Source organism: Alligator sinensis, unplaced genomic scaffold (assembly GCF_000455745.1).
Source record: "Alligator sinensis unplaced genomic scaffold, ASM45574v1 scaffold997_1, whole genome shotgun sequence".
In the NCBI taxonomy this organism is placed as follows: Eukaryota; Metazoa; Chordata; order Crocodylia; family Alligatoridae; genus Alligator; species Alligator sinensis.
The window spans coordinates 339,824-353,371 of NW_005843001.1; the positions used below are offsets into that span (position 1 = coordinate 339,824).

The window sequence follows — 13,548 nt, forward strand, 5'->3', positions numbered from 1 at the left end:
CAATTCTCACACAACAGAGAGATCTACCTGTGATAGTCTTGGGCCCAGCTCGTAGAAGCAGTGACTGTGCAGAACAGGATTTTTTAGTTCTCTTAGTGTTGGATCTATTACAAGATTAATGTCCCCCAAGGTTAGCAGAGGTCATGTCAAAAGTGACCCCCTGCTATGGCTTCAGCATTATTCAATACTGGAATTCCAATAATATTCCAGACCCCCACATATCCAACACTTTGGGAAGAAAGGACAGTGGCTGGTTCAATTTGCACCAAGTTCCTGAAGTTTTAAAGTCTGAGAGGTGGATAAGATTTTCTGCCCTGCTGAAAAATCATGCCCTCAGTCTCTTTAAAAAAGCACCAAAATCATCTCCCCACATTTTTAACCAGATTACTCATCCCCGTAAAAAGGCAGCACAGTGCATTTTTAGCTTTCTGTTTGAAAGAGGGCACTCAGCATCTGACTGATACTACAATTCTATTTGCCCAATACGGGACCCTTAAAAACTATTAACATTCAAGAATTATCCAAATCATGAAAAACACTACATACACAAGGGCATGAAGCCAACCATTCTAGTCATGCTTTACAAACTCATTAGCACTCTTTTGATTGTGACAGATTATGATGTCCTAGCTCATACCATCGATACCCAAGGTGGTGGTATCAGCAATAAACTGCGTGCCCACAACAGAGGAAAGGAACTGAACGACGTGGTAGGTTGGACTGTTGAGAGGCACTTCCAACTACTCTGGTCTCAGTGGAAGGAGAAATACTATCTACACCTCTCCCTCAAACAGCCAGTGGATGGGAGAGATGGGAGGAGGAAGTAATTTCCCCAAAAATACTTGTTATCTTATTTGAAATACTTGTTCCCTCTGGATGTTCCCTATTTGAGCAGCCAGTGAGAAAGTCTGAGGCAGTTGAGGGTGGGACTTCTGTCCCACAAAAAAGCATAACGAGGAGCATAAGATGCACTTGCCCATAGGAATGGTGATCAAATCACGGGCAATTTCAGAGCAATGAGTTTTGCACCCAGTTGTTCTTTTAAAAACATAAAATTTCAAGAGTTCCATTCCCTTTAGTTAGCACTTTTATATACAGTCAAAGCACAGAACAGTAACTCCAACTTTAGATGGCAAAAACTGCAAAGCAAAATTCTCTCCATTATAAGCCAGCAATTTTGTATAAATACCAACTTTACTTATATCCAGAAACTTAAAAAATAGGGTTGTCAATTAATCACTGTTAACGTGCATAATTAACACATTAATTGGGTTCTTGTGTTGATCAAGGGGCATCAGTGGCAGTGCAGCGGAACGTGGCAGCAGTAGCAGTACAGGGCAGCCCGGGCACAGGCTCCAGGCTGCTGCAGCAGGAAGAGAGGGGGACACACGGACAGACACACACGAGCAACCGCAGCATGTAGATGGCCAGGAACACAGCCTGGCAGTGTGTGGAGTGGTGCCTGGCAGGTAAGTCTGTTGAGGGGAAGGGGCGGGGGTGCAGATCGAGGCCTCCATGGTGAGGGAGGGAGTGGGGCAGGGGAATATGGGGCTGGGGCAGGTTGTGGGACGGAGCTGCAGGTAGCTCATGCAGGGGCACGGCTCCCCACTGCTGTGCACACCCCTGGAGGAGGCATGGGGGGGGGGGGCATGTGCCCCCCCCGCGAGGTTTGTGCATGCAGCAGAGGCAGGCTGCCCGCTGTGGCTCTGTGCCCTGCTGTGTTTGCCCCAGGAGCCATGCACTGGCCGCTCTGCACATCCCCTGCCCCCCCAGTGACAATAGGCACAAGTGTCATGTGGCTCCTGGGGCAAAGGCAACAGGGTGCAGAGCCCCAGCCCAAAGCAGGCAGCCTGTCTCTGCCCCACACACAAATCTGGGGGGCACATGCCCCGCATGCCTCCCCCAGGGGTGTGCACCATGGCAGGGAGCTGCATAATTTTGCATTTCTCTGTGCATAATTTTGAAGTTTTTAGCTGTGCGATTCATATAGCAATTAACTGCGACTCATTTTTTTTAATCACACAACTAATTGCAATAAAATTTTTAAATAGTTTGACAATCCTATTAAAAAACCAAAGAAAACATTTGCTTCCTTTACTCATCCCCTATATGGGAACCCAGACTCAATCCTTTTAAATGTTTATTGTTGTATTTAAAACGAATCGTCTTATAATTTGCATGCTGAATACACAGGTTATTTCTCTATAATTTATACTATTCAAAATTCAGGAGATACAGTTTTAACCTTCTTCAGAAGCAATTCGCTGGAGTTCCTGACAGTGGAAGCCTTCTTAGATCTCTGGTCTTTCCTGTTCCTGACCTACCTATTTCTATCTTTTTGTAACACACTTGACTTTGAAAAGGGAATCTTCTCTGATACTGGAAGATCATTTGAGAGATGTGTAAATATTTCTACTAGATTTTCCTTCAGCACTGAAGGCACCAGAACCAAAGCTAATAAACAGAAACATCATCCATAATCAAGAGGGCTTAGCTGAAGGCAAATATCCTTCACACCAGGACTAACAGTCATACACTGCTAGAAGACCACTTTAGATTAGACATAAGGAAAAACTTCTTTACAGCTCAAGTGTCCGGAGTCAGGAATAGACTCCGCCCAGAAGTGGTACAATCACCTACTCTGAATGTCTTCCAAAAATGCCTGGACATTCACCTTGCTGAGGTCATCTGACCCCAGCAGTCTTTCCTGCCCAAGTGCAGAGGGGCTGGACCTGATGATCTTGAGAGGTCCCTTCCAGCCCCTAACATCTATGAATCCAGTAATTTGTGGGAGGGGAGGGAAGAGAAGCTTGTCTCCAGTTCATGGAGTCTCCCATCTATGCTCATTAAGGAAAACATGGAGAGAATCCAGTTCCCATGTCCCTCCTACAATCTAGAGCTATTGCACTGTTCTTGGTAACTACTGATATGGATAAGAAAAAAAGGATTTTCTCAAGAGCTATAGTGAAGGGGCACAAACTTCTCCTTAGCTCTCTTGTTCTTGTTACTCAAAGATAAAGAATGAAAGTGAGGAAGTCAGTTCTAGGACTTTCTATAGTAAGGTAGATGTAGGTTTCTATCACTGATACTGCCTAAACAGCAACTTCAACAGTTCTCCTTCACACGGAAGACAGTAGGATAAGAAAAGAAAGTTGCGAGCAACATGGAGAGGGTTGCTTTGCAGTGATACCTAGTAGAGGGCAGATTTTAACTGGATCCAAAAGGACAGTCAGCTTTAACTTCCCTATGAGGCACTGCTGCTATCCAGCAGAATTTCTTCCGAGTTATACATCAAAATGTTATGGATGAGCATGCCATGCTCCTCCATGCTACTGCAGGGACCTATAGCATATTGGATTATGCCCATATCACATTTTGGAGAACCTGGAGTTGGTCTAGGGACCAAACATCAAATTGGCTGTGATCATTCTGCCACTATCCCCTAATCCAACTCTTTTTCCTTAGGCGTCACTGTATTCAAACCATCATCAGACCACTTAAGGACAGAACAGCCCTCCATGCTGCGAAGCTGCTATTCAGAAATACGCGGCAGATTGTACAGACTTATTTTATATGTTGTCAGCAGAGAGAGGCAGCTTTGCAAGCCACCAGTATATTACCAAGCAACTTTAGCAATAGTTTTTCCAGCAGCAGCTAAGCTACCTCCCACCCACCATCATACCAATAGGTGAATGAGAATGAAGACAGTGCTGTTTCTGGAAGGACTTTTGATGGAACAGCTTCACTCTGGGCAGCACCATTTCTGGGCTAGTGAAACAGGCATCAACTGCTTGCAAAGGACCGTGCTGTAGACCTAGGATGAGAAAAGGCACTTATGTGGAGATCTACAGAGATCTTAGAGCTGCAGTAGCGCACCAATACGAAGGCTCCCCTATCCATTTAGAAGCCTGTGGAAATTGTCACCTGGAAGCTTCTCATACCAAATAACTACTGTTCAGTAGCTAACTGATACGAAGCAAGCAGATCAGCCACTGGGATGGAGGGATGTGCAACTATTCAAGGAAGCCCATGATCCTGTGCTGTAAAGCTTGCCAGTCCTGGGGTTAGTTATAACTTTGCATGACTGGAGTTCCACATAAATACTGGGAAACTAGAGGATATTCTCATTTGCTCTCCATGCAAGGCACAAATTTGTAAATAGAAAGGGAGGCTCTGATGTGCTCCAAGGCCCACTTGACAACTGTGGTAGGTTTACCAAATTAATGCAAGCTGTTTGGAAAGAATTTGTGATGGCAGAGTGCTCTAAAACTCATGCCTCTTCCCTTTAACTAAAACAAAACAAACAAAAAAAAAAGGGTAAATTTGTTCCCACAGCTACACTGCGAACATTTGTGGTATGACAGTGTCCCCGTTATGTAGGGAGATTCTGCTCATCTTCTACCACCACTGACAATGAAACTTCCGTATAATAGAAAACTGTAACTACCACACTGACAGTAAAGTGTGCCTTTGGGAGAATGAAGGGTAGAAAGCAATTGCTAATAGAAAGGCTAGAAGCTGCCAGACAGTACCTGCTTTGAATTATAACTGAATGCTGTACTCTGCACGACATCTGAAAGCAAGTACAGGCGTCTCAGGCCCCAGGCAGATGTAAGTTTAGCCATGCAATTGGTATCTGATTAATTTTATCCTGGACCCCAAAAAATGATGCATCCTGCCATGCCAGACATGCATGGCAGGATGCGAAGTTCTTAGGATCCGGGATAAAATGTCAGATCCAAATTGCACAACTGTGTGCACAGAGATCCAGACACTGGACAGGTCCCTCAAAGCACCCTTTCAGTTTGTTGGCATTGAGGGAGCAGGTCTACACTATACAAGCTTTCAGCTTCCTGACACTCAGGGAGCCCATCCACCATTGTGCAGCCTGATGCTAAACATGCCACAAATTCAAATTCAAGCAGGATGCAAATCAGCCACAAGGATGTTCCACACTAAGTATGGAACAGCTTTGTAGCCAGTTTGCCATTTTATCATGGCCAAACACATGGCATATTATGATTTATCGTGTGATTATTGCGTTGATTGTACAATGTCCATCAAGGCCCTCACACAATAGCAAGAAGCATTCAGGGCATTTCGGACAGCTAAGGCACATATTTCTAAATGAGACCTGGCAGAAATATAGCATAAGGAATTTCTTGCGTTCCTGTTTAAGGAAAAGCTACTGCTTGGGGTTTGTTTTTTTTAAATGTGGTGTTTACTTTGTACTGTACATACACCGTACGTGAAAAAGGTACGTGTAGTATAGGGCATCAGCAGTAGTTTTGTGATTTGCCAGGCCATAAAAAGTGTTTTTTCACTAGTGCTCTTTCTTACTTCAGGGGTATACCTGGTAGCCGTGTTGGTCTGAGGCAAAAAGACATACAAAACCCTAGAACTCTTGGTTCCACAATGATACCTTTTATTAGACCAACAGAAAAATGGCAAGAAAAAGGAAAAAGGACAATTTTCTTGCCATTTTCCAGTTGGTCTAATAAAAGGTATCATTTCAGAACCAAGAGTTCTAGTTTTTTTGTACGTCTTTCTTGTTTTATGAGTTTTTAAATTTGGAAGCTGTACTTGCATGATACTGGATCCTTTCAGATCATAAGATGTTTTGATTAGAGATGACCATATTTAAATAGAACCATTCTTTATTTTTCCAAAGATGCAAATACTGTAACATTGTGCAAATCTATAACAAGGAAGTTATCAGTTCATGTAGCCACTCCTTGCTTTGGCTTTTCCATTCATGACTCCAAGGCTGGAATGGCATGGCAATAACCTATGTTTGAACAGAAAGGGAACAAAGTAGTCCGCTCCCAGAAGCTGCCGCTTTCACTCTCACGTGGAAACAACCCATGGATGGGGGTTCTTGCGGTTCTCAGAGCAAATTTTTTAGGATCTGTAGGATTGAAGAGTCAAGCTGATGTGACCACCACCACTTCCTTTAGTGCACGATAGTAGAGGGGAAGTGGAAATTTTCATGAAGCATGTTTTGCAATCACGTTGGTCTGTTCACAAGCCTCCGCCGGCTGGCTCTGCAACTCTCCATTTCAGTCTCTTGGGTCAGGAAAAAGCCTCTCTCTCAGACACCTGGCTTTGGAGAGGCCTTCCCCTCTCTCATTCTTCAACAACTGCCTTATTTCCTGACACACACAGTCTTAGATCTCACACTTCTACAATGTCAAACACTTCTTGTTTTCTTTTCTTCACAACATGACATGAGGCAGCTGATAAAGGCAATGGCAAGCATTTCAGGTGCAGCCTCTGTAAGGTGAGAAAAAGTTACAACCAGTGCTCAGTTGTCTTTGTTCAGTTCCCCCCTTCCTCCCCAAAAAAACAAAAAGTTTTCACCCTCACCGAATTCTGAGATGCCATCCTCAGAGTGCATGCCCAGTCTTGAAAAAACTCTTGCGATGGCAAGTCACTTTTTACTTTTCCTCCCCTACAACTTCAATAGTACCCCCCTCACATAGGAGAAACTCTCCTAATTGACAGGAGACTGTATTCAAAACATGCAGGTCTGTGGCTGCGCAGAAAACGAGAGGTTCATAGAATCATAGAGGTTATTACATTTGCACACTGTTAGGAACCTTAAATCTCCACATCTCCGAGATGAATTATTCTGGGGAGTTGGCAGGTGGATTAGATGGTGTTTGCACTGAGGCAAACAGTTCTGACACTAAGGGTATACCCCCAATATAGACAGCCAAAAAGCAAAAGCTAAGGAAAACCCAGCCACAGTTGCTGCTGTGATTTACCAGTATGGGCCTTTCTAACGCTCTGTGCCAATGGAGGGCGCAGCTACCTCCCTACTCAGGAACAAGGCAGGAGGCAGTCTTGTCTCGTAACACTAGGGCACAGACAGAACACTTTCTATGCCCCTTTTATATCCCCAGCAAGCATGATCTAAGTCCTCTATCAAGCACGTGCAATTTTGCAGTGAATTACCATCAGTACTCTGGGCTCCCCGTATTAGTACATTATTACTGCTGGGCAGCCCCCCTCTTTCCTAAGTGATATTTGCTTACTGATAGTAAGTCGTCTTGTTCTGAGAAATACCTTTGTTAAGTTCTGTTCCGAGAGAAATCCCAGTGAACCAAAATCGTTTCTTGCTCAATCAAAACACAACGCACACAGTGCATTATGTCCTCACAATGGAACTGTGGATCACCCTACCATCAACAAATATTTGTGTGATAATGCTTTCTTCTCTGAATTGGCAAGATGCCTCCTCTGAGCGTGTAGCACAGACAGAGGAACACAGTGGCAGGTTGACTCCCGCAGAGCAGCCTACTGCTTTCTAGCGACAATGGCGCCATCCCTATTTGGAGTGACTGGAGGAGGGAAAGCGCAACTTAGGCCGCTACACGCACCCAAGATGTCAGCCCTTAGCACCAGCAATAAGAAAATCAGGTGTAGCCCATGGCATGCTATACCCAGTACTTAGAATAAAGGTTAACATAACAGTGCTTACCAGTCTCCTCCACAGCAGTGCTAGGAGACTGGGTTCTTCCACAGCTGAAAGGCTGATGGGTATGGAGGTGGAGCATAGGTCCGTCTCCAGAGGTTCTTCAAGCATCTCCGGTCCCGACTTCCAGGTACCTCTTTCCCCAGAGCCGCTGTTGGTCCTGGAGTCCTCCACTTCTTTGCTTCATTAGCAACATCATAAACACTTGTGTTCCGTGTCAAAATCCTTAGCTCCTTGCTATCCGGAGAGGTGCCTCAAACACTGTTGGAGACGTTTTGTCCTCTGCCCCCTCGAAAGCCTTTGCATACTCTCAGTTTCAAAACAATGTGCATGGCATCCAGTTATGACCCCATGTAGGCATCTTTTGACAGCCTCAAAAATACCCATGTTGCAAGATTAAGACTCCAGGATTTCCTGAAACTTCACCTCATCCTACAGGGTGAGAAAATCCAAAATCTCTGAACACATGCTAAGGAAACGCACAAGGCTAGCATAAAACGTTAGTGTGCAACTCCAGAAGCAGGCAAGTGCAAATGTACAAAAGCACAAAGTATCAAACCTGGCTGCACACCATTCATTTAAAGGCGGAAAAAACAAGTCACTTCCAATCAGTACAACCAGTGTGCATTAGAGGATACAGAAGTGAGAGAGAAAAAACTAGTTTGGGTGGGGTGCAAAGTAATACAGGCAGACAGCCAAAAAACCATCAACACCACGCACACAGGAATGATCCAGGCACCTGAATATACAGCAGCTTGCTACAAGGTGAAAATGCTGCTGCTTGGAATGGGAGGACAGACTATGCTGTACCTCTCTAGTTACTTCTCCATAAGAAATTACATCATGTGGACACAGTACATACCAACTCAGGCTAATATCAGGTAGCTACACCCTGTGCAAACAAGTCCTTAATCTTGCAATATTCCAAGCAATTTAGAAACATGCCAAGTAACTGTGTAGAGCTTTGCTACAGCCCTTGGTATCATTTTTATTCTAGGGAGAAGACAGACAATGCAATTCACCCACTGCACTAGCCCCTCTTGCTTTCTCCGGTGATACTTTAGACATGTGGTTATAAATGCCTTTTACTGTCTGATCAGCCAGAATTTGGAACCAAGTATTCTATGAACTAGTGATATTTCCAAATCAGTGCCTATGGTGGAGTCTGAAGTCTTGCATATTACCAGTCTATCAGCAGGTCTTGTACCATAGTTTACATGGGTGCCATTTCAAGTGCATCCGCAAGAAGTCAAAACTTGATTGTGTTTTATAGCCTGGATGCTAGCAAATGCTATTCTTCTGCAGCTAAGCACTGCAGTTTCAGTGCTTGGCTTCCGAGTTATTCTGCATTCCTGTATTTGCTAAACAATTCTAATAATTGTCATTAAGATATTCTTAAATTGAAGGAGTGGAATCAATAAAATGATCACAGCCAGTTTTTACCATGTCTACCTTCTATGAGGGCTTTAAACAGTCATAACACACACTGATTTTAGCCAGTGAGAAGCAAAACCCAAGACATTTTTCATTACAGTAAAACCTTCAAGGAAAATTAACACTGGACAATTAAACAGTTATTATCTGTTTTATTTACTATTTTTCAGTTAAAATGACACCTCAGGAAATGTTAAAAAGGTGCTACCAAAGTCCCTAGTGGGTTATTTTGGGTTCTCATTTCTCCATGTGGTGCTATACTAAAAAAAAAAAAAAAAAAAAATTCTTTAATGTGCTCCTTCAAGCAAGAAATATGCACTATCACATACAGTAGCACAAGAATGATGTTGTAGCCGCGACGGTCCAGAAGTCCTTGCCTCTCGCATTCTAATAAAGGCAGAATAATGCAACTATGCTAAGCAGTCTAACCACAATTTACTAGATGGCAACATTTCAACATTAGGAGGCCTGACCTGCGACTTGCGCCATTTTCTGTTTAAAGCAATAAACAGGATACAAAAAGCTACTATGGTTTGGTAAATTTGCTTCTATAGTCAATTGTGTAAAAACAAATGCTATGAAGAATAGGATTGTTTTCCTTTAACAAAATACTGTAAGGTTCGAGCATTTAATCTGAAATTCTAATTTCAGAGTTAAGATCAAGTAGCTCTAAAGGAACTTATTTGCTTATTTAATGCAAGCTGCTATTTCTTCTAAAGACCACACACACTAAGTCAATTTTAGAAACTTTCATAGTCACCACCATTTATAGTCAGGAAGGAGCTGGTAAAACAGCAGGATTTTTTTTTTAAATCAAAATTTCAAACAAAGTCATCCAAAAAACAAAAACAATTTTGAAAAAACCTAATCCATTCTATTCACAAACCAATAAGAAAGCTATCTGGTATGTGACAATGAAATACATCTACTTCAGCATAATTTTCAGCTTCTTTAACCAGGCACAATTGTTTATTATTGTGCAATTACATGTTAACTACAGGTTTTCATTGACATTTATCAAATGTGAACTGTTAAAATCAAAGTGTGGTATGATAATTCTTTCATTTTCTGCTGATACTCGATTTTTCAGAAAAGTGCATGGACTTCTAGGGCTATGGATTTGATGGCGTGTGTGTGTGTGTGTGTGTGTGTGTGTGTGTGTGCGCGCGCGCGCGCGCGCGTGTGTGCGCGTGCGTGTGCACACCTCTACTTTCTAGGCTCTCAAAAGTGAATCCCCAGCAAATATCACTTTTCACATTGACTGCAAGATGCAAACGGCTCATGTATTGCTGCAGTGGGAAATGAAACAGTTTACCATAAACAGATCAATGTGTGGCCCTTCTACTTAAAGGAAGAATTTGCAGTCCTCCCCAATTTATTTCTACTACATGATATAAGGTACATCTATTTTTATTTGGACTCAGGATAGTTTTCATTTAAAACTTGGGCAGTTTCTAAAAACAACAACCTAAACAGCTCCCATTTAATGAAGTTAACTATCAGTTCCACTTGTAAAACTGTCATCACAAATACTGCTATTAAATAATATTACAGCAAAATATGATTAAATGTGTGACATGAGACAGGCAGAAGGAAGCTCAAGGAAAAGCAATAAGGCAGTTGCAGTGATATTTCATCAATTCTATTATGAGAGCAGTAACTAAAATTAAATGTTCAACTAGAAGTACACAACTGCCAACCACATCCAAGAAGCACTACATCTGTTACCATACAGTCTGTTAAATGTAACCATATTAATATCATACGCCTCATTTCTTACTGTTAAAAAACTGCTTGCTTAACCTAACCTTGCTAAATTGTCACAAAAGCATACCAATGCTGGCACAAAAACTATCTGCTCCACTTTTCCCACAATAAATAGAAACTGCCATATGCAAAAGGATAAATAAGATTCCCCTCGCAAGATGGCTAGCACTACCCATGACTAACTTTAACCATAACGTTAAAAAAAAGGCATTTTTGAGCTTAAAAAAACTCCACATGTACAGGATAATTTAAATCCCCTTAAATCATAGCTGGTTGGGTCGGAAGGGACCTGAGCAGATCATCAAGTACAACCCCCTGCCGTGGCAGGAGAAAGAACTGGGGGAAAATAACCCCAGCAAGGTGTTCATCTAACCTCCTCTTAAAGACCCCCAGGGGAGGAGCGAGCACCACTTCGCTTGGAAGTTGGTTCCAGATCCTAGCCACCCTGACAGTGAAGTAGCGCCTCCTGATGTCTAGCCTGAATCTACCCTCTGCCAGCTTGTGGCCGTTATTTCTAGGCGTATGGTCAAAAAGGAGAAGTACAGGTAGCACCTGTGCCGCACAATAATATTTACCAGACACGCTATCCAGGAAGTGAGGCTAATTCCTTGTAACTTTAAAGTTTTGGATGAATTTTTGATTAGCCAATATAGACCATGGAATCACAGAAGAGCAGGGCTGGCAGGGACCTCAGGAGGTCATCTAGCCCAAGCCCCTGCTCACAGAAGGACCATCCCTATCCAAGCCATCCCATAGAAGCGCTTGTGCCTTTGGTATAGTTTTAGGAACATTCCCCAAAAACATCAAGAACGTCCTAACTTGCCACAGGTCAAAGAGAAGAAGCAGAGCTGTCAGTGCCCCACTGCTGCAGGAGATGTTCAAACAGACCAGATGAAGAGAGCTTTCCTCTTTTGTTTTTCTTTCCATTACGGGAAAAGCGAGGGGCAGGACATACTGATCCCTGCGATAATGCTGGTGTACTGCCATCATCATTGTGGGAGGTCATGGAAGAAAGCGGAAGTGAAGCAAACTAATCTACAACAACAATCCAGCTGTTTCCCCGCTGGCGCAGCATCCTCATCACCCTTGCTTTTAGCTTGTGCCATTTTATAGGGCATTTTTGTTATCTCAGACTTTTGTTCTCTCTTAGTTGAGGGGGGTGGGAGGGCTGAAGAGAGGATTGGGGGGGGGTCCCTTGGGTAGGAGGGCCTGTGAACACCACGGACAGGACTCCCAGCCCTACCTACCCAGGGCAGCTTCCAAGGTTTTCACTGCCACATTAACAATAACCTCTATCTGGTGTAGCCGTGGCACCCGCGTGCTGCCAGCGTACAGCGCGGGAGTCACTTTACCGCAACTTCCGAGACAGCGACACGGGTTCTCCGAGTCCTGACTTTGCCGGTCCTTATTCATAACGCCACCTCGACCGTTTCCCCCGCGATGCCCTTAAATAAGGTGCAACCCCGAAGCAAGGACATCCTGACAGGCAGGTACGCAGAGCTGGTCACATGGCGGGACCGAACGCATCACCGCGACGCCCCGTGGGGCATCCACCCCTTGAACGCTGTGCCCAGCTCTGCTCTCCGCACCCGGAGAAGGACACAGAAGACCTGGGGACGGTCCAGAGAAGGGCAACGAGCACGATTCGAGGGGGAAAAGCGCTTCTCTATGAGGAGAGGCTGATGAGGCTATGAAAGGAAGATGCTTGCAGGGGGAGGGAGACATGATACGGTCCCGTCCCCCCACAACTCGGGCGGCATGCAGGGAGACCCCCCCCGCCGCCCTTACCTTGCCGTCCTCGCACTTGCGGAGCTGCCCGTCCTTGCCCTGCAGCTGCCCGCCCAGGCGCCCGCACTCCGCCTCCTTCTGCTCCAGCTGCTGCTTGTGCGACTCCAGCGCGCCCAGCAGCTCGGCGTTGCGCTGCTCCAGCCGCCCGCGGGCCGCCTCGCCGCGCTGCGCCTGGCCCTGCAGCGCCGCCACCTCCTCCAGCAGCGCCGCCTGGCGGGCCGCCTCTCGCGAGAGCTGCTGGGTGTTCTCGCGAGATCGTGGCCCTCAGTCACCGTTGGGAGAGCGGTTGGTTTCTACCTCACTCCCGGCCACTTCCGCGTTCCGGCCTCTCGCGAGATCGCGGCCCTCAGTCACGGTTGGCTTCCATCTCGCGCCCGCTCACTTCCGCGCTACGGCTTCTCGCGAGAGCTGCTGGCGGTTCTCGCGACATCGCGGCCCTCAGTCACGGTTGGCTTCCATCTCGCGCCCGCTCACTTCCGCGCTACGGCTTCTCGCGAGAGCTGCTGGCGGTTCTCGCGACATCGCGGCCCTCAGTCACTGTTGGGAGAGCGGTTGGTTTCCACTTCACTCTTCCGCATACCGGCCTCCCGCGAGAGCCGCAGGATGTTCTCGCGAGATCTCGCCCCAGTCACCGTAGGCTTTCACCTCACTCCAAGCCACTTCCGTATTCCGACGGAGCTGCTCAGCCTTCTCGCGAGATCTCGGTTCTTAAGTCACTATTGTGGGGAGCGGTCGGTCCCACCTCACTCCCGGGCCCTTCCGCGTGTCGCCCTCTCGCGAGAGCTGCCGGGCGTTTCCGCGAGATCTCCCTTTTGCCGCCGGCTGCCATTTTGGCGGGAAGGCTGAGGGGAGGCAAGGGCGGGATTCCTGTTGTAACGGTTCTCTCAGCCTGGCGGGGAGCGGCAGCCCAGGCCGGGCGGGATGGCTTGGGTGTGCAGGGCAGGGTAGAGGTGTGGGGGAAAGCAGCGAGCTGGACCCCCTCCTTCATCAGTGTGGGCTGTGGCAGGTTTTGGGCCTAGCTGCTCCCAAGAAGCTGATACAGCCCGTGGCAATGGGCGAGCAGCCGCCTGCACCTTGCCTCC

The 13,548-nt window shown here is 45.8% G+C and overlaps 1 protein-coding gene across 1 annotated transcript in view; it reads right to left on the reverse strand.

Moving 5' to 3' along the window:
* The window catches only part of CASC4 (cancer susceptibility 4), a 38,160-nt gene extending 25,264 nt beyond the window's left edge, over positions 1-12,896 (reverse strand). The window contains exons 1-2 of the mRNA XM_014526281.1: positions 12,821-12,896; positions 12,467-12,729 (exon numbers count right to left, since the gene is read on the reverse strand). Of these exons, the coding sequence (XP_014381767.1) occupies positions 12,467-12,729; positions 12,821-12,896 (339 nt within the window). The remainder of the gene's footprint in view (positions 1-12,466; positions 12,730-12,820) is intronic.
* Between the last annotated feature and the right edge of the window lie 652 nt (positions 12,897-13,548).